Here is a 19,737-nt window from a genome sequence, read left to right on the forward strand (position 1 = left end):
CTTTATTCTTTTTGCAATCTTGGATCACTGAGTTGTTTTTGGGTGCAGTCAGGGTAACTTCCTGTCTGTGTTACATTGATATTTGCCATCAATTTTTTTCAATATAGCCTGCAGCGCCTGATGTTTGTCTTGCACTTCTTATCTTCAGGTTATCTGTTTTTCTAAAGAAACTCTTTCCAGCATTTCCCTCAATTTCTTCTACTTCCGAGGTGTGATGGTTTCACTCTGATCGTTTCAGAACTTTCTCCAGAAGAAAATTTTACTGCTTCGTAATAAGTCAAACGAATTACTTTTCACCATAACTTTTTAGGTAGATGCTCAGGGAGTTTCATCTTCTGTGTCACCATCCCATATGATTCTCATAAAATTAATGAGGTGACTCGTTACTTTCTCTTTGGGGCGTGCTCCCAAGCCCTAAGTGTGGAGTTGGCGTTTTGCCGGGTGTGAACACATACCTGGAGCATGCAGTGAGCAGGGGGAATGGCACAATCTGTATTTTACATCTGCAGCTGGGTTTAACCAGGATGTGCAGTAAAAGACAAATAAACTCTTTTGCCCAACTTTAATCATCACTTACAAGGGAGACCAGCAGTCCAGCCTGGAAGATCCTGGGATTATTTGAATGGGTTATTAAGTGTACACTCCCTGAGAAGAGCTGGGAAAGCTGCTAGCAAAGCCATGGGTCCTTCTGGGAGCAGGATACTCAGAAACACTGATTTCTGTYCATGAATTGAAATCAAATTTGGTGCTGTTTGCTTGGTGAGGCTGGTGGGCATTGCACTGGGGAGCTCTGTGCATTCCTGCTCCCTCCTCCTCCTCAGCCCTCTCTAGGGATGCTCTGGACATTCTTTTTCTGCTCAAAGTAGTCAGGCTGCATCAGGAACAGCTGTAATGTTTTAAGATGTCATATATCAATCAGTAATTCTGTGACTTTAGTACTTTTAAGTTTGCGTTTTGGTCAGGGCTGTGCCTCTGCTTTTCTCTCTGATGGTGATTCTCTCTGTGACTGCTCTTTGCTGCTGCTGTGTTTACTGTCAGGGCAGAAGGCATTGCATTAAACTCATTAAATGCAGCAGGTTACAGAGCAGGGACAAAATAAAAACCCATTACTATCCCACTGAAAGCAGCAGRGAACACCAAGGTTACCACCTTTATTATCAGGAAGAGGAGGAACCTCAAATATTTTTATAAAGGTCTCAGCTTACACTTTGAAATGTGTTTTGCCAGGTTTTTTCAGCTGCTAATTGGAATATTTTATAATTATGGTCAGTTGTGTAGTTTATATGAGTTAAGCCTGAGAAGCTGCTTAGAGACTACCTTTAAAATCTGTACATTTTCATGCTATATGTTTATTTTTTTTTCCTAACTGTGGGCTAGGAACCCTGTGAAACTTTACTGGAAATCTTCTTGGGGAATACATGCAGCAACAATAGGTGCAAAACTGACAGGTTTTTGTTTGAAATTTGTGAGGTCATCAAGAAAACTGGCTTTTGATAAAGAATTTAGAAATTGATGGAACTGTCCCATTCAAGATGAAGCCTGCAGAAGAGTGTTTTGATTCTACAGTAGTTTGGATCTGTAGTCGTTTCTATGAGCCGAGACCTGAGACAAAAAATGAATGTGAAATTCAGCCAGAGTCAGATAAAAGCAAAGTGGGGAATGTTGCAGTGTGACAGCACAAACCAAGGCGTCCTTAGCAGATGGAAATGTGTAAAACCATGCAATTAACCACTTGTGAGGGAGGCTGCCGACACTGCCATGGCACACATCTCTGATCTTTTGGGAAAGATCAGTGCATACCAGATACCTATTCAGAGTTTAGTTACACACTGGTGCTCAACTTAGCACATGGTTGGAAATGGCCGTGCCGCTGTTTGAAATCTGCGGGAGTTTCAGTGGCAAAAACATGTGAAATTAGGATGCAATGGGAAAAAATAATTTGTGAGCTGCAAGTCCGTGGGTGAACTGAAAACCCCTGCTGTTGTTTATGATGCTGTCAGAGCATTAACCAAAAGCAGGGTGGCCACACTACAGGAGGTGAATTTCCAGGACATCTTGCAAGGGTCAGGTGGAAAAGAGAGGAGAGCTGTGCTGKGTGAAGGCTTTCCCTGTCTGTGAAAGCAGGGTGAACGAGGAGAGGGATCAGCTTCTTTAAAAGCTGACCCTTGGGTTGCTGCTATGCTGGGAGTGTGCRGGGAAATCCCTCATGGACCCGCCTAAGCACAAAGGAAAATCTTCCTGAACTTCTCAGGTAGTGGTTGAATTTAATCCAAAACCATGGCTCATCTGGCCCCTTGTCCAGTCCTCTCTGGGGTGGGTGGTTAGCAGCAGATTGAATCACCTCAATCTCAGGTGAGATGTATGGGAAAAGATTATATATAAAAAAACCAAAAATAAATATATAGGGAGAAATTAGCATATAAATATGCTAAAACAGGGGGAGAGTGAGAGACAGAGAGAAGAAGAAAAATGACTCTCAGTATGACCAAATAGGCCAGAAAGCGTGGTTTGGCATATCTTTATTTGTTACATAAACTTTCCTAGAAGGATTTTTCGCCATTGTTTGTTGAAACTTGGTAAAACCAGCTCACCACCAGGAGCTTTGGAGCAGGTTTTAAACTGGATTGACAGATTGAAGAAAATTTGTTCAGAAACCTGTCCCACCTTAAGATACACATTTGGTGCTACTTGTTCCAGAGGATGAGATTTGTAATTTGGATGTGAATGAGTGGGGTTCYTAGGATTTGAAATGAAATATGGATTTGAACTGAAGTCTATTTAGATTTTTGGAAACAACTAAAAAAACTACTTCTCTGTATAGTTCAGMGTAGTCATTTTGGTATACATGAAGTCTTCTGAAATGTGAAGAATAACATTTAAGATCTTTTCTATGGAGTTGCTTTTAATCTTGCTCAGCTGCTTCACTCAAACGTACAATTATGTATGGATATTGATTTTCTAGTTCTTTAATTACTGTTTTGAACCCACCAAAAGTTAAGTGGATGGTGTGCCATATGCTGAACTCTCCATACAGGAAGAGTTTTCAAAAAATTATGTCCTAACAATTTAAAAATGCTATAAATGTTATCTCGGTGATGCTCAGATCTGGAACATTCCCRTTATAGATACTTTATTTTTTTACATCCAGCATCAGATGTTAGCAGCGTAATGGTTCTTGGTGACGGGGGAAGTGGTGGGAACACTTCTGTGATGTGCAATCTTAGTCTTTTGGTTTGGAATGGGGTGAGTTCACCATGTTTTCACCAATGGAAATACTTCTGCAAGGCTTGAGTTGAAAGTTCTCATTAAGCTAATTGCATCTCCCCATCTTTAAAATGTAAGAATGTAATTTCCACGGGTGCAGTTAAAGGGATTACTGTTTATTTCCTGGTAATATTCTGATAAATGGTTGACTTGAACCACTTAAATGGTTYTTTTCTTTGGAATTCAGTAGCTGCTTGTGGGATGTAGGAACGCCTTGTCCAATTASAGCAGAAACTTGAGGCAAAGTGCACCAGGTTTGCAACATGAGTCAGACACTAACCTTTTTTGTTTGTTAATGGAGTGAATGTATCATCAGGGTACAGATGAATGTGTGCGTTAATTGTCTTGGCAGGGAGGGGGAACTCTGGCCTGTGTCATGTCTTTAACAGAAATTACTGCAGCATTGTCATAAATTGATTGGAAATATTTTTTCCTCACATTACTCATGGGATGTCAACAAGTATGCAAATGTGAAAATTCAACATATGTCTGCTTGCTGCTTCTACACGGTTTCTCACAGCAGTTTAATGAGTAAAAACTGTCTTTTTAAAATGTCACTTCAAACCCAAGCCTWTTGGTGCTGAAGACCACCTCACTATTACTTTCTTAGTTTTCTGTCAGAATGTTAAATGGTTTAATAATCTGTTCATTTTACACACTTGAACGGTAGCCTGGTTTTTGTCTCACTCTGTTCCTAGCCCGTAGTTACAGTTTGTATATTTGGTATTCCTCCTTGTTACACAGCGCTGCACCTTTTCGGGCGTCTCTGGCGTCGGTTTCCCATTGATCCTTCGGCTGCGAGACAGTGAAACATTGGTATCTCTCTTTTGATCTCTGCGGTGAATGCATTTATTTCCGAATGAGCCTATAATATTGTTACCTTCYGTAAAGACTTCCTGACGGCCTAATAACCAGCGCTGGGCGGGCGATAGCGATTTGATGAGAGCCACTCGGGTTATTCTGTGTTGTGCTTCTGTTCCACATCTGTCCGGAGGTGGTCACAGCTGTCCAGCTTGGGGTTTGTCACAGCCAAAAGCCTGGTCATTTATTCTTTACTGAAATCTACCACGTTTACCCTCCATGCACTCATTAAACAGTGTTTCATTGCGCTGCGGGTTTGTTTAGCCCAAGAGGTAACAGCACTTGTCACAGAGCTGGAAATGTTAACAGTTATCGTGCTTAATTAATAGATTCTGTGTGTTTAAGCCAAAAGCTTTGGGGTTGTCTTTTTGATGCAGTGTTGAATATCTTGTACAAGTTTTTGGGGCAGAGTATGTGGGGACAGGCAGGGATGTTGGGTTGTGTGGAGCACTCAGCAGGTGTGCCCGGAGTTCTGAGAGGAGTCACAAATCACTCTGGTCATCAGTCTTGTGCTGTCGGTGTGGTTATCACGGTGCCCTGTTTGCCAAAACTTCAGTCCTTGGGGTGGCGTAAACCCCATGCAATAAACACGGGGTTTGTGCTGCCTTGCTTTCCTTCGTGGGGCAGGAGGGATGTGATCACACAAATCCTTTTAGCTGGACTGCTGGCTTCATGTTTGATAGGAACAAAAAAGGGAATCTTGTAAGATAAATGAGGTGCTTTAAAGCATTACTGGATATTCAGGATGTGTTGGCTGTAGCTGAAAAGCATTTCTCTGCCTTTCACATCTGTCTTAGATTTTGTCTACAACATTTATTGCTTAAAATTTGGATGGTGGTTGRACTGGGAAGAATTAAGTCAGCTCTTAATAGATCCTCTCTCCCCACAGTACTTAGGTCAAACTAAAACAAGTCATATGTTTGAATTATATGTAWTCATTTTGAKGAAAAAAGTGCATCTTTTCTTTTGAAGTTGGTCAGAGAGTAAGGTAATAAGCATGTGTATTGTGTATACAAACAACTAGTGAAAATCATTTTTGGGGAATGCCTCTCTGAGATTTTAAAATTTTACCCTTAATGGGTCACTGCAATAATTACTGATCCATCAGTGGTGCAATTATTGCATAGAACATGGCATGGGGTTTCAAACAGTAACAGGAAGACAAAGACTCTCCCTCTTTCTGTGGTGCAGTTATCTGCAGGTTTTTGAAAATAAATATGTTTAAAATAATAAATATTTTGAAAATAAAATGTTTCAAGTAAGAGTAGATGCATATCACTAGGTGCATTCAAGTACATTTTACTTCTTAGAAACAGCACAGGTAGCAAATATAAAAGACACCTTCTCCTCCTCCTCCTCCTGCTCCTCCTCCTCCTTCTGGAAAGGCTGGAGGCTCCCAGAGGGACAGACAGGAGGCTCTGGGCAGTCACCTGGAGCTGTGGCAGTTGTTTGTCACTCGCTGCCATCAGAGCCCAGGTCTGGATCAATCTCAGGATCTGTTTTCCCTTCACTGTAGAGCTGTGGCTGTTCGGCTGTGCCATGCACTGAGGCTGCCATCACCTCTCCCAACGCAGCCTGGAGTTTCCATGTCCTCTGGAAAACCACAGGGCTGTTTTTCAAGTGTGCTAACAGCTTGACACATTCCACATGTTGAAAAAGCTGACCTGGAAAAACAAGCAGTGATGCTGTATGAATATGTTGTATTTACAGTAAGCACGCTCACTCAGAGCAGCACCAGGTCACTTGTTAGCTCKCTGGGCACTTGTCCAGAAATTAAAAATGTTGACATTAAGTAATTTGGGGGCTTAATAATGTTTYAATTAACGACTATTTAAACAACTCKGGTCAGGTTGACCTAAATGTCTGGTTGAAAAATTCCAGTAGAGGTAACAGATCTGGCACGTTCAGTACATTGTGGTTTGTGGAASGCAGTGGGGTGCACCTCAAACTTGTGATAATCTTTTGTTTCTAAAGAAGAGGAGCAAACAAATGCACAATACTAAATATTGTTCTTTCTGCTTATTTTTCAGATTAGCACTGTATGTATATGAATACCTGCTCCATGTAGGAGCACAGAAATCAGCCCAGACGTTTCTATCAGAGGTGAGTTTCCTTACATGACTTCCAAGTGAAATAAGTATTATTTGATCTAGAATAACAGCACTGAGAACTTCAGGTATCAGTTTGCCTCAATCAGCAGCTCCTCATCCTTGGAATCCAGTTTGCCACGTCATTTTACGTGACTTTGTGTWACCATTTTTGCCGTGGTTTGTTATCCCCATTCTGCACTGGGGAAGATTAATSTGTTTTCTCTAATAAGTGGGATGTTGGAGAACACTTCAGTGGCACTCATTTTTGATGACCTTTTGACTTCCTCTTGATATCTCCGATTGTGAATGATGGGCCCTTCTAAATGTATTTTGCATCCCCCTGTGGTACACCATCAGTTCTCCTTGTCTGAAGCACTGCTGATCCCTCTGTGCTCTTTTAACCACTTCACTTCTTTTCATCTGTTGAATCAATGATGGCTGCGAACACTTAGGTCCTGCTTTTTGAAACATTTTCAACTGCTAATGGAATTTCTGCCTCTACACAATAGTTTATTTTGTTTAATAGTCTTTTAAAGACTTGCTATGCATCTTTTGCAGGTTGAAGTAAATTACGTCTCCTTAGCATTTTACTTTTGTCCTGAGATACAAATGTCGCTGAACATATTGAAGTCTTTTTGTTGTTAATCTTGAGCAAGACTGTATAAAATACTAATAACACTAATAATACTAACACTAATAATAAATTAAAAAGAGTAGTTGGAATATTGAGCAGAAGTTGGGGAAAAAAATAGGCAAGATGTTCTGCTAGGAAAATTTGCTGCTTCAGCTGATCGTCCTCCAAAAGCTAATAAAATTATTGTGCTGGTGATGACACGATGACATTTTGGAGGTGGAAGAAGGGAAAATGAAAACCCGGAGCACTCTTTGTGRTGTTTACACAAAACTGACAAAGCAGAGGTAGGGAAAAAGCGTAGAATTGTATCAGTTTATGTTTACAGTAAAGTATGTTTTGACAATTGTTYTATCTCTGTGGTAAAGCAATGGAAAAATAAGAGATAAAATAACGTAGAGTATCATCTTGGCTTTCCCAAAACAGCTGTCATTTGTAAATAATGCATTGCACAAGGTAAATTTTGCTCACTTTGTTTTTATGATGTATTTGCAAAATGAGCAGTTGGCAGAAGCATGGCTGGTATGAGATCCGGATTTCCAGAAAACATTAAATAMTGTGTCTTGAAACACAGCTTTTAAAACTAATTCAGTCTTGAGTTACAGAGAAACACTCGGGTCTGAATAACAAAATGTAAGGATATTCAAATCTTCCAGATTGAGACTGTCACTCATCAAGAGATGGTCAACACAGGTCAGGGACAATTAGCAGTGCACAGAGGGGATATGAGGTATGAGCTGTGAGCTTATTTCCCTCACTGATAAACAGAAACATAAATGTGCTGTTGACAACTCTTGTGAATGGTCCTATGGCTGTTGGGTTCGATGCTCTCTCAGTTTGGGTTTCATTTAAAAGTTAAACAGCTCACAGTAACTCCAAAACTGAGTGTTTGGGCCTCAGAGAAGTGAGCACACACACACTGAGCTGTGGATCAGCCAGTGATGTCTAAGGGTGAAGAGTCCTCTCTCACAGGTCTGCCAGGGACTGTGGCACAGAGCAATGGAACCAAACTAAAGGAAAATGTAAGATGGATGTCTGTGAATACACTCTCTATAACTCAAAGATGCTCRTCCTGAGCACGCCTGGTTTTTGTCATGCTTTGTGTCTATTTTGACTTCTGTATGTTTCCCTTGAAGAGCTGAGACTTCTCCCTTATATTTTCTCGCTGTCAGTCAGATTCCAGCCTTGGAGGGATAATTCCTGGGGAGGGTCCAGCCTGATTGGACCAGGGAGGTGGGCTTTTCCCAGTTAAATCATTCCCTGGCTGTGAGCTTCACCAGCTGACAACAAGTTTGGGTTTTTTCTGTAATTAGTAATTCTTGCTAAATCTCATTGATCAGACAGACTTCATCTGCCATGGATATTTTGAAAAAAGAAAAAAAAAATCCTTGAAAAGAGCCCCAAACTTCCACATTCCCTTTAGTCTCCTTTGAACTGTGTTCCAGGACCTACAAAAGACCTGAATTGGGTAATTTCCTCACCAGGCCCTTCTTTGGGGAAAACAAACACTGCTTGGACATGATGCGTGTGCTCTACACAGATACAATTTTTACTCTTAGGCAAATGATTTCTCTGCTTCAGGACACCGTTTTTTGTTCTGGTTGTACAATGCATCTCTTCATGATGTTATTTTGAAACTTCTCAGAGGTACTGTGTGTTCCTGATTATTATTACAAGTCTTTCCAAGCTGTTCCCAGGGCACATGAGGAGCAGCTGTGCCTCAGAGAACTGTATTTGAAGAGTRTGTAATACCTTTGTAGCTTTGCCTTTCGAATGCTCATTATTTTTTTTCTGCCAGCACTTAAGTGGGAACTTTATAAAATATGGGTTTTTTTAATATATTAATTACTGTGCAAGGAATGTTGCTTCATTCTGCCAGCTTCGCCAACTGAATTGACAGTGGCTCAAGGTTATATCTTATAAACAATTTTAAATGGCAAAATTACTTTTGAATTATTGTGTTCATATATCAAAATTGTGTTAGATTTCATCATGTTTGAGATTTTTTTTTATATGGATTTTCATATAAGTGTATATGTTTTTAGATATATGAGCTACATATTCTTCTTTCTGCAAGCTATTGAGGAAAGTTGTAGGTGTTCAAATTTCATAAGAATTGGATGTGGAAATCAAGTTGGTCTTGAGAATCTTGAGTGTCTTTGTCAAATGCCAGCTTTAGGAGGGCACCTGGCAGTATGAACACTGTATCTACTTTAATATGAAGCTTTTATGTACTTTTACATATATGTATATGGATCTATCTCTTTAAACTCCCTTCATATTAAGGCTGTTTAAGCATCAAATTAAAATAACCTTCTTCTTGTCTGCCATTGCTTCTGTCTCTAGAGAAGAGTACATTTTGTGCTTTGAACAATTCCTTTTTCTAACTGAGCTGGACAGGWAATGATGCTGTTTGTCTTTGTAACTGGAAGAGTTGGGAGCGCACACAACGCCTCAGATCCCACCCAGTTCTGACACTCTGGATGGGCGTTTTGTGGGCATTATTACAGCCCCAATGTTTAATTTTGGAGTTAAGATCAGGCTGCTGAGTGGCATGGAGAGGTGGTGGTGTGGCTACAGTTCAGGTACAACATTTGGGAAGCTCTGCAGAGAGACAGGCGCTGTCACTGAGATTTGTGGGCTCTGTGGGCTCCCTGATGGACAGCAGCAGTGTGAGGGTTCTTCARCTGCCTTTCCTTTGAGAACAGTGCCACACAAACCCAGTTTTGGTGTTTGGGAAGGCCAGGGAAGCCAAGGCAGAGCTGCTGTGCATTGTCCTGGGTGGGGGACACGGGGCTGTGGCAGAGCTGCCACATTTACCTGTGACAGGATCCTCCAGGGTTATAAAACACTGCTGGCCTGGCTGCGGGGGGAAGAGTGCCACCTGCTGAATCCACAGCAGAGAATTCCGCTTCTATCATCTGATTCTACTGTCATCACTTTCTTAATCATGTATTTTTGACCTTAAAATAATGCACAGTCTATTCAGAATTGAAAATCYCCAAGGAATAAAATTCTAAAATAATGCTTCCTTAGCATAAGAAGGGCTAATTTTAACTATCACCTTTATCAATAAKTGTATAGAAGTAAGTAAATAGAGCATCCAAATTGATGACCATAAAGCGTTTCATAACCGTGAAATCTTCTCTTCCTCATCCTTTTTCTGTCTGAATTATGTAATGCTTTTTAGTCWCAATGATCACAAGAAGGTACACCTCTGTTTTTGTCATTTTGTTTTAGATAAGATGGGAAAAAAACATCACACTGGGGGAGCCCCCAGGATTCTTGCATTCCTGGTGGTGGTAAGTACCAGTTTTCTTYTCCTCTGATTTTTTTAGAATATGTCAATGGCCAATTTCAGCAGCTGGAGGCAAGAAATTCAGGTGAACACTGTAAGAAGAATGAGAGGATGAGTATTAAGAAGTAATAAAATAACAGAAAATTAGATGCAGGAAATTTTATGAATATTGGATCAAAAAAAAAAAAAAAAAAATTGTGCGTAGTGTGTTGATTAGAAAGAAGATGGCCTGACTTTGCTTCTTCACCACCTTCCAGCACATTTTACACTTAAAGGATCTTTGTACATGTCATAAATACTTGCATTTGCAAAGAAAACCCAGTAAATACAGGGACTCTGTGTAGATGTGAGCTTGCTCAGTCCGTGGCCGTGTGTGTAGAATTCCCCAGGGAAGAAGAGTKCTCACAGACACTGCTGTGTAGCCATGGAATTTATCCATGGTTGTAATATATCCAACAAGCCTGTGTTTGAGGGAATGCAGAAGTGCAAAGAAGATAGCTGGCTGTCAGCAGTGCAGGAATTCACGAGTTTTGAAACTGTCCTGTTTGARCCCAGAGAATTTGCACAGCTGCATGGGAAGTGGTGTCTCCTCCTCTGACCATTTTTTCACAGCTTYTAGCAGAGTGATGGAAGCCTGGCAAGAACGTGTCCCTTTTATCTCTAATGTCTGCATTATCCTTAATTTTGATTGTCTGCAGCAGACTGCTCAAATTGTCCATAAATCCCTATTATGGTGCTGGATTAAGTTATAGAGGATTAAGCCTAAACCAGGAAAAAAMTGCTATGAAACTCYKTCAAATTTTATTATCAAATTTAYTATTAAATCATTCTAGCATACACAKGRTTTCATTCYAGAAGCTTTGTGGTAGAAGTGATTGGTGTATAGCTCCAGTTGAAGAATTTGGCTGGGGGAAGAAGACCAATTGGGTTATGTACCATAATCTGCTTTCTTTCACTCTTCACGACCTAAGAACATGCACATTTATGTTCTGTGCTTGCCCAGATCCTCAGGGAACTTGGGTTTAAGCACAGGACAGGGCATTTGTCCACAGAAGCTATGCCACCCCTGGAATTGTCCAAGACCTGGCTGGACAGAACTTGCAGTAGTGTGGGATAGTGGAAGGTGATGGGGACTGGACAGGCTCTAAAATCCTTCCAATCCAAACCAAAGTATGGTTCTTTGACCATGGAAGGACTCCCAGTTTTCTTTCCAGTTTCTTTTCTTTCCACATTGTTATAAATTCATCTCTTTCCATGCTTTGTGGAAGTGATTTGCAGCAGTGGCCAGAGGGATAAGGTTAAATGCACAACAATGCACTTTATATTCTTACATATTAGACCAGATTCTTKGTCTGTAGGACTAGAGCTCTGCTTGCCTCAGAGATCAGGTGGCAGGACTTGGTTCCTCATAGATGATTTATAAATCAATTTTATAAATTAAAATTGAAATCCAATTTTCCTTTGGAGGTGAGTGTTCCCATCCTTTGGAGAACAAGCGATGATTCTGTGTAGGAACACCCATGTAGGGTGTGAGTACACTGTGAAATCCACATGAGCACCACAGTGACATTCTCACCCTCCCTGTCACCTCTTCCCTTGCAGTGTGTTTTGGGATCTCTACTGTGCAGCTCCAGAGAGACGAGAAACATGTGAGCACTCGAGTGAAGCAAAAGCCTTCCATGACTACGTAAGTTTTGTGTGTCTTTATCATGGCTTCATTAATTTCATGTATAAATGTGACAGAGAAGTGTTTCTGCACTGCAGTGGCTCAAAAACAGAGGTGTTGGTTGTATATAACTCCCAGTCCTCTGGGCATACCTTAGAATTAGGAGTTCCTAATTCTTTAATTGTCAGCACAGTGTTGGTGACTCCTGGGAGCTGTCTGAGAGATCAAGGTGCAGAATAAAGAGTKTCCTTCTGTCCCCCTGCCATGGACACTTTACGCTGGTCACTGAGGTACAGGACAGGTGGAAGCATRGATGTGACCTCTCCTGTGGTCTCTGCTCTGTCAGTGCTAAAGAAAAGGCTGTTTTATAGCTGGAATTGATCCCTGGCTTCTGTCAGGTGTTTCTTCATGTATTTTTGTATCCAGAAGTCAGTATTTTTCATCTTAATAAAGCAACTGGGTATCATACAATAAGTTAAATCCAAAATCAGCTCATCCAACAGAACAGGAGCAATAAAGGGCAGAAGTTTCATGACAGTTTTGCTGTCTTTGAGACTTTGTTCAAAACACAACAGGGAGGGTCTCGAGTGAGAGCGTTTCTCACAATACAGCTGTGAAACCTCTTTCCTTGAGTCTTTTCCAGGTTTGTCTCACAAAAAGCATCTAGTTACTGCCAAAAAAATACTTCTGTGGGTAAAATTGGACTGCCCTAGCTCAGTGTCTTGCAACCACAGATCGGGACACAGCAGAAATGATTCAGCAAAGTCACCGTTTTCCATTTTCTGCTGTCAGAATCTGGTAATGGCATCTTACAACATGAGCTAACTGTGATCTTGCCTTACTTGCAGTAAAAAACAGCTTACACTGTGRATGCACCCTCAGCACAGTCAGAGCTGTTCAGCATTCTTCACCAATGTCTCTTTAACACCCTGTGCTGGTGGTTAAATTGTGAGGGTTTAGGAGCTYGGACAATGCTGCACAGTCATGTCCAGGCCACACTGACCACTGAACAGAATTAATGAAAGGAATAATTACCAGYGAGGAACGAAGTTTGAGGACATTTTGTACCCACTGAGTTGTTAAGGTCAGCCAACTTAGCAAGGCACATTCCTCAAATTAAAAATGAAGTATCTCTTGCAAGTACAATAGCTGTGGTCATTCTGGCCTAATCTGTTTTAAATATAAAGTTGTTGGAAAAATAGAGCTCTTAACTATTAGTATTAACTGCTTAGTATTTTGAATCCTTGTTATTAGAGGAAGGTTTAATTCCCCACTGCAGGAGCAATAGTTTTRCAGGAATAGTTTAAGACCATGAGGAATGACATTAGAGATTTAAATCTGGGGAGATTCAAAGTACAACAGCTGACTTCCAGTGGGGGACATTGTGTTCTCAAAATAAAGTGTGTTACAAAAGCCAAAAATCTGAAAAATGTAAATATTGTTGTGAAACAAAATGATCAGCAAGAGGAAATTTTCAGTGAAAAGGTATTTGGAGTCTAAAAGGAGTCTACAAACCTTTATACTTAGGAGACTTTACCTGATCAGTAAGTTCACTGAATTTAAAATTCTGAATCAGTAAGTTAACTGAATCTACATTTCAAGGTGTAGTAAGAAGCTGTGTGGGTGAATCAAAGTAGTTAGAAACACCCTTTATCTAACTTCTACAGGTGCTGGAATGTTACATGGCCTTATTGCTCAGTTCTGTCTTCATTTATGATGTGTATTGTCATAATTCAAGAAAAGTGAGAAAATGCAAGTTCTGTGCGTCCTACAATTCCATGATTGTCTGAATGTTGAAGTTATTGTAGAAAGTTGTGTTGGATGAAGGAAAGAGARCATCATGGTATGATTCTGGTTGTACCTCAGGACAAGATGAATGCTTATTTTAGAGACAATTTGATTTATTTTAGAAATGAATTCACCTGGTGTCTGTAAAACCCATTCTGTCAATATTTTAAGGTGACAGGAGAAGCTTTGCATTCTTTTTGTCACAGCTGAGATGAACTCATTTAAACCTCACAGGACCCACAGAGTTCCTTGCTATCACATGGGTTCTGCTTAGGACAGTCTTCGTGGTGGATTTTGTGTCTGGCATTTTATGGGAGCATGTTAAACTCGTGTCAAAGAACAAGCAAACGGGTGTAGGATACAACCAGGGACTGCAGAGGAAGGTGAACATTTATTAGGTGAAATCTTGATCCGTGTGGTGTCTTGCCATGGGCTGTGGAGGGGGYAAATCCCTCAGGAGCTGCTGCTGGGGGCTGGTAAATCCAAATTCTGCTGCAGGTCAAACAGCAGAGCATTTGTAGCTGTGCTGTCATATCTGAAAACTGTTATTGTAAGTACACAACAGCACRGAAGGCTTGTTTATTAATTCATACAAGCTATTTGGAATTTTTTATTAGGCGTGTGTTCCACTTGACCTGAGGAAAACCATTCCTGCTGAAGGGCTGCGTGGTCTGGCTGCTGCAGAMATGGCAGCTGTGGCTGAGTGGGCTGTGCTTGGAGAGGAAATAATCTTGTCTTTGCTTTTGTGGAGAGAGAAGAGCTTAGGAATGCTTGATGGAGGAGGAAAGCACTTGGAGAGGATAATGATTTGGAAATACTSCTGCCTCACTCGACATAGCTGCGAGTCAGGCAGGAGCACACAGGTTGACTCATGAAATTGATGCACACAAAGACTGAGTTTCTTTCAGTTTACTTGTAAGTTTTACATTATCCTGACTGCACTTGTAGGAGTAGGAGCTGTTTGATTTCTCCCCCTTCTCAGTGTATTTTGCATGTGGCACTACAATGCTCGTCTTGCTAAAAATCCACTAAGTAGAAAAGCAAAGACCTATTCTAACTTCATAAAGAAAATTTTCCATGCTCATYCTGAGTTCAAGTATTTGCAGCTCCCTCCATATTTGAAACGGATTACGTGTTTATTTTATGTCAAGATTTGCCAATGGATATATTTTCTTCTGAGTGAACAAGGTTCTGAACTCATTAGGTACATTTATATAATTTTTTTAGTCTTGAAAAGATGCATGAAATGACCATGCAATTTCTGGATCAGGGTGCTAGGTACTGGCCTGGAAGTTTTGAGATATATGATGTAGGGTTGGAAATTGTTTCAGGTGGCTCAGGAAGGAGAGCTGTTGCTTGCTCTCCCAGGGTGTTAACACTGCAGGCATTTCAGTACGAGTAGCTTCATTTGAAGCAGAAAAATCCCCGTGATTCTTTTCTGGGTACCTGTTACTTTACTTTTCCTGGAGGAAAACTGCATGGTTTGAAGTCTTGTTAGAAGGCATGTACATGGATAGTCTGAGACAAAACTCAGCCTTCAGTGTCAAATGGTTTGTGTTTCTTCACAGTGTCCTGAGGAGGTCTCTTCACCTCTCTAGTGAAGAGCTCATTTTTCCACATTTTGAGATCTTCTGCTGAGAGAAGCAAGTTCCAACTTGCATCTTTTTCTGCTTCTTTCCAAGCTGAAAACTGGGCCAAAAAGGGGAAATATAAACTGGGTTTTTAGCAGCAGCCCTGGTTCTGATGGCAGCAAATAAACACTCTTCCTCAGGCCTTGGCATTCATCCCCATCTCTGGGTTTGGAGGGATAGTAGCTGAAAAATCCTTCCTTACAAGATGATTTCTTTACATAGCAGTTAATATGTCTTTACTGTCCAGGACTTCCTGTGCTCCTGTTCTTTCACCCTCCTGTCAATGGAAGTTTTTCCATGTGGTGCTGGTGCAAAGAAGGGATTTGCTATTTCTCACATGTAGGAAATATTGATTATTTTCCAGGTAAGGTTTGATCAGTTCTCCTCCCCAGCTCTTTGAAAGATCACTTCTGGTGTGGGCAAAGATCTCTGGTTTGTGTTTGTTGTCTCCCAGAAGAATTCCAGGTGATTTAGGGTGACAAACCAGAGACATTCCTTGTCCCAAAGGCTGAGCAGCCTCGTGAGCTGGTGCCACATCTCCACAGTTCAGTGCTGAGCTCTGTGACACAGCTCAGGCCACGTGAGGGTTGCAGAGCGTACCAAAGACAATGCTGTCATCAGATTTGTCCAGATTATTCCTTTTAAAGGTCATAACCGTAGAAATCAAATTTTCCTAGACGTTATTGAGCAGAATGTTTGGACATTTGAGATGGTTGATCAATCTSTGTGCATCTTCAGAGAAGCTGGGTCTCTGCATTTTTTGCTGTGTTTCATGGGGAGAGAAATTTCCACTTTCTTCTCAGCACCCATCTCCCTTCAGCAGGACTGAGACACTTGCATGTCCTAAATGCCCCAAATACCCCAAGCCCACTTAATTAAGCATTATCAGTACTTAGTATTTAAGATGTTATGAGTATTTTTATATCTGTTTTGGACTAAAGATTACCTTGAAAGTCTTGTGAGACCGTTCTCCCGCAAGAACTGTTTTGTTTTCTGTTTTCATTAATCTGCTGTCCTCCTTTTCTGCCTTTTGTGGATCAGGGATGGAGGAACTTGTTTTCAGTCTTGATTTTCTTGCCTGACCCATCTCTTGCTACTGTGACCTTCTGCAGGCAGCCTGGCTGGGGCAGCTTTTGCTTCCAGGTTTATTGGTGAAAATGGAATTCCAGGTCTGGTTTACAGCTGTCATTTTCTGTGGAGAATGCATGTTTGACTCCTTCTGCTTAAAACAGAAGAAGAAAAAGCTCCCCATCATCCACATCCTCCCATGGCAGGGTGAGGAATGACAAGTTGTCCTGCTTTTGCTCCAGGGCTTTTGTACCAGAGGCARTGCTGCAAATCACATTAACTGAGTTCCACAAAGGTCCAGAGGGCCCTTTACATGTTTACTGAACATCACCACGTCAGTGATTTCAGAATATGTTCTTCAGACAATTGATTTTTCTACTCTGTAGATCGTTCCTGTGTCTAGGTAGAGAACAGGTTATTTCTTAAAAGTAGAAGAAATTTATKAAGTGGCCACAGCATTCTTTCTGTCATTCTTTAGGTAATGTGGAAATGAAAAGCATTTCCTCTCATCCATTCACTGTCAAAATTGTATCCTTTCCTTTTGTGTAAAGAGCGTCCACATTTAATGTTGAATGAAGTGCCTTTCTTTCCTGCTCTTTTCATTCTGTGGAGATCATGTTTCAAACTGTTCAGGGGTATCTGCAGTAAAATGTGTTCTTAGATATGGAAGCMGCAAGAAAACCAAGGAATTTGCACCCTTGAAATTCCATATTTSAACACATTAAGTAAATACAGTTAAAGATTGCACAATAATCAACTAACAGGGGCTCCTCCTGCAGGAAAATCACGATTAATTTCCTGTTTCCTGCTAAGAAATCCCCCAGGTGAATTCTCGTTGTTGCATTTTCATGAAGTGGGAAGATGTGCTTGTTCTGCCCATACTATCCTCCTTCATCATTCCTTTCCATAAATTAGTGGAAAATATAATGCTTGGATTTGAATTGCTTTGTGTCACAAATGTTAATTGGAAGCTCTGGTATAGAAATGTGTTGTTTCTTACAGCCAACATAATTTTTCTCTTTATAGAGGTAATTTCCCAGGTAATTTTGTGCTTTGCATCTCTTTTAATGTGAGAACTCAGCCACTTGCTTCAGAGAGAACGAGCAGCATTTCCTCCCCAAAATTTCAATGGCTCTTCTTGGAGTGAATATTCAATTTCCTTGGAATTTAGAAGTAAAATGGTTAATTAGTTTAAGCTCAGTGGAAGCCTCTGACAGGATAAGGAACCACCATTTCCCTAAAGGTAATTTAGCTCCTCTTTCATGGTTCCCAGAGGGAGGCAGTGGACACGTTCCTTTCTTTTTCCTCTTTTCTAACAACCATTCTAGCTTCATTTTCATTGAAAACAATGGGAGATAACAGCCATTTTAATGAGGGGAGACTTTGGGGAACAATCTGTGTGAAATGTAGTATTTACAGGCAAGCACTAAAAATACTTATATAGACTGTATGCAGAACCATGCCAAATTTATGAAATGGGACAAAATCTGGTTTTCTTTGCTCGGAGGAGMGGAGGGGGATGTGAAGGCTCAGGAAGTTAAAGCAGAAGTTGAAGAGATGATGTGGAGTTCACAGGATGAGGCAGAGGCTGAGAGACACAGGGAAGTGGCTGGAATGCTCAGGCTGCCTCACAGCCTTCTGGAGGAGTTTAATTCTTTTAAAAAATACAGGTAAAAGCTGATTGTAAGGTTTTTTTTTTTTTTTTTTAAATGTTGGCAGACAGACTGCTAACTTACTAGATACTGTCCTTCATGATGGGTGTCCCCATGGATTAATTTCTGCGTGTTCTGAAGTCAAAGGCTTTCTTTATAATTAAAATAAAGCCCAGGCATTTCTGCTCTGAAGCTGTGACGTGTCATTGCCTGGAAGAAGKCTCCACAGGAAATTTCAGACCAGTTCCCTGGAAATCCCTGGGTACTGCAATTTCTTTTTCCTGTGTGGTTGTCCTGATGAACAACTGTTAACTCCAGCCATTTCTCAGAGGAATGCTGTTAAATGTATCCTCTGTAAAATGTCTTGCAATTGAATGAACTCTCCTCATTCAAATTTGAATTTTTTCATTTGCTCTAATGGATTATTTATGGTGCCGTAGTGAAAGCTGTATTACAGTTTAAATTTTAAACTTTATCATTTGGAGTGAATTTCAAATCAAGGTTTCAGTGGAAAGAGGATATTTTTTCTTTTAAAATGGAAGCACTCATGCATGTATACACTTCATGAGCATGTAATGTGAGGTTTAATAATCTAATAATTCAGTATACAGAAGAAAATGGGTGTGGCGAAAAAATTAGGGTTAGGGTTAGGTTAGCATGCAGAAGAGTAAACCTTTTGGATTTTAAATACTGCCTCAGCAGTTGTAGAAGTTCCATTTATTTTCAATCKATTTCACCTTTAAGAGTGAGAGGATACAGCCTACTATGAGTTTAGAAATTGAAAAATGCCCTGTTCTTAAACTTTTGTTTTAGTTTTTGTGTTTATGTCCCTGCTGGTGCCTGTCACACCCATGGTGCCAGTGTCACACCCATAGTGCTGCTGTCACACTCACAGTGCCGGTGGTACTGGTGTCACACCCACCATGCAAGTGTCACACCCATGGTGCCAGTGTCACATTGAGCATCCCTGGTGTCACACTCATGGTGCTGGTGTCACATCCATGGTGCTGGTGTCACATCCATGGTGCCGATGTCACACTGAGCAGCCCAGTGTTACATCCATGGTGCCGGTGTCACACCCCCCATGCAGGTGTCACACTCACAGTGCCGGCGTCACACCCATGGTACTGGTGTCACACCCACCATGCAAGTGTCACACCCATGGTGCCAGTGTCACACTGAGCATCCCTGGTGTCACACTCACGGTGCCAGTGTCACATCCATGGTGCTGGTGTCACACTGAGCATCCCTGGTGTCACACTCACGGTGCCAGTGTCACAGTCACGATGCTGGTGTCACACTGAGCAGCCCCAGTGTCACACCCATGGTGCTAGTGTCACACCCATGGTACTGGTGTCACACACACCATGCAGGTGTCACACCCATGGTGCCAGTGTCACACTGAGCATCCCTGGTGTCTCACTCACAGTGCTGGTGTCACACTCACGGTGCCAGTGTCACACCCACGGTGCTGGTGTCACACTGAGCAGCCCAGTGTCACATCCATGGTGCCGGTGTCACACCCCCCATGCAGGTGTCACACTCACAGTGCTGGCGTTACACCCATGGTACTGGTGTCACACCCACCATGCAAGTGTCACACCCATGGTGCCAGTGTCACACTGAGCATCCCTGGTGTCACACACACGGTGCCAGTGTCACATCCATGGTGCTGGTGTCACATCCATGGTGCCGATGTCACACTGAGCATCCCTGGTGTCACACTCACGGTGCTGGTGTCACACCCCCAGCCCCAGTGTCACACCCCTAGCCCCAGTGTCACACTCA

At 41.4% G+C, this 19,737-nt stretch overlaps 1 protein-coding gene across 4 annotated transcripts in view; it reads left to right on the top strand.

The window, feature by feature from the left end:
- Positions 1–19,737, top strand: part of SSBP2 (single stranded DNA binding protein 2) — a 124,510-nt gene that overhangs the window by 28,785 nt on the left and 75,988 nt on the right. For all 4 annotated transcript variants that reach the window (XM_057383677.1, XM_057383679.1, XM_057383678.1 and 1 more), the window contains exons 2-4: positions 6,156–6,228; positions 10,087–10,148; positions 11,747–11,831. In XM_057383677.1, coding sequence (XP_057239660.1) covers positions 6,156–6,228; positions 10,087–10,148; positions 11,747–11,831 — 220 coding nt within the window. The remainder of the gene's footprint in view (positions 1–6,155; positions 6,229–10,086; positions 10,149–11,746; positions 11,832–19,737) is intronic.

The sequence above is a fragment of the Malurus melanocephalus genome, unplaced genomic scaffold, assembly GCF_030028575.1.
Source record: "Malurus melanocephalus ecotype Western Australia unplaced genomic scaffold, MMel_1.1 scaffold_651, whole genome shotgun sequence".
Lineage (NCBI taxonomy): Eukaryota > Metazoa > Chordata > Aves > Passeriformes > Maluridae > Malurus > Malurus melanocephalus.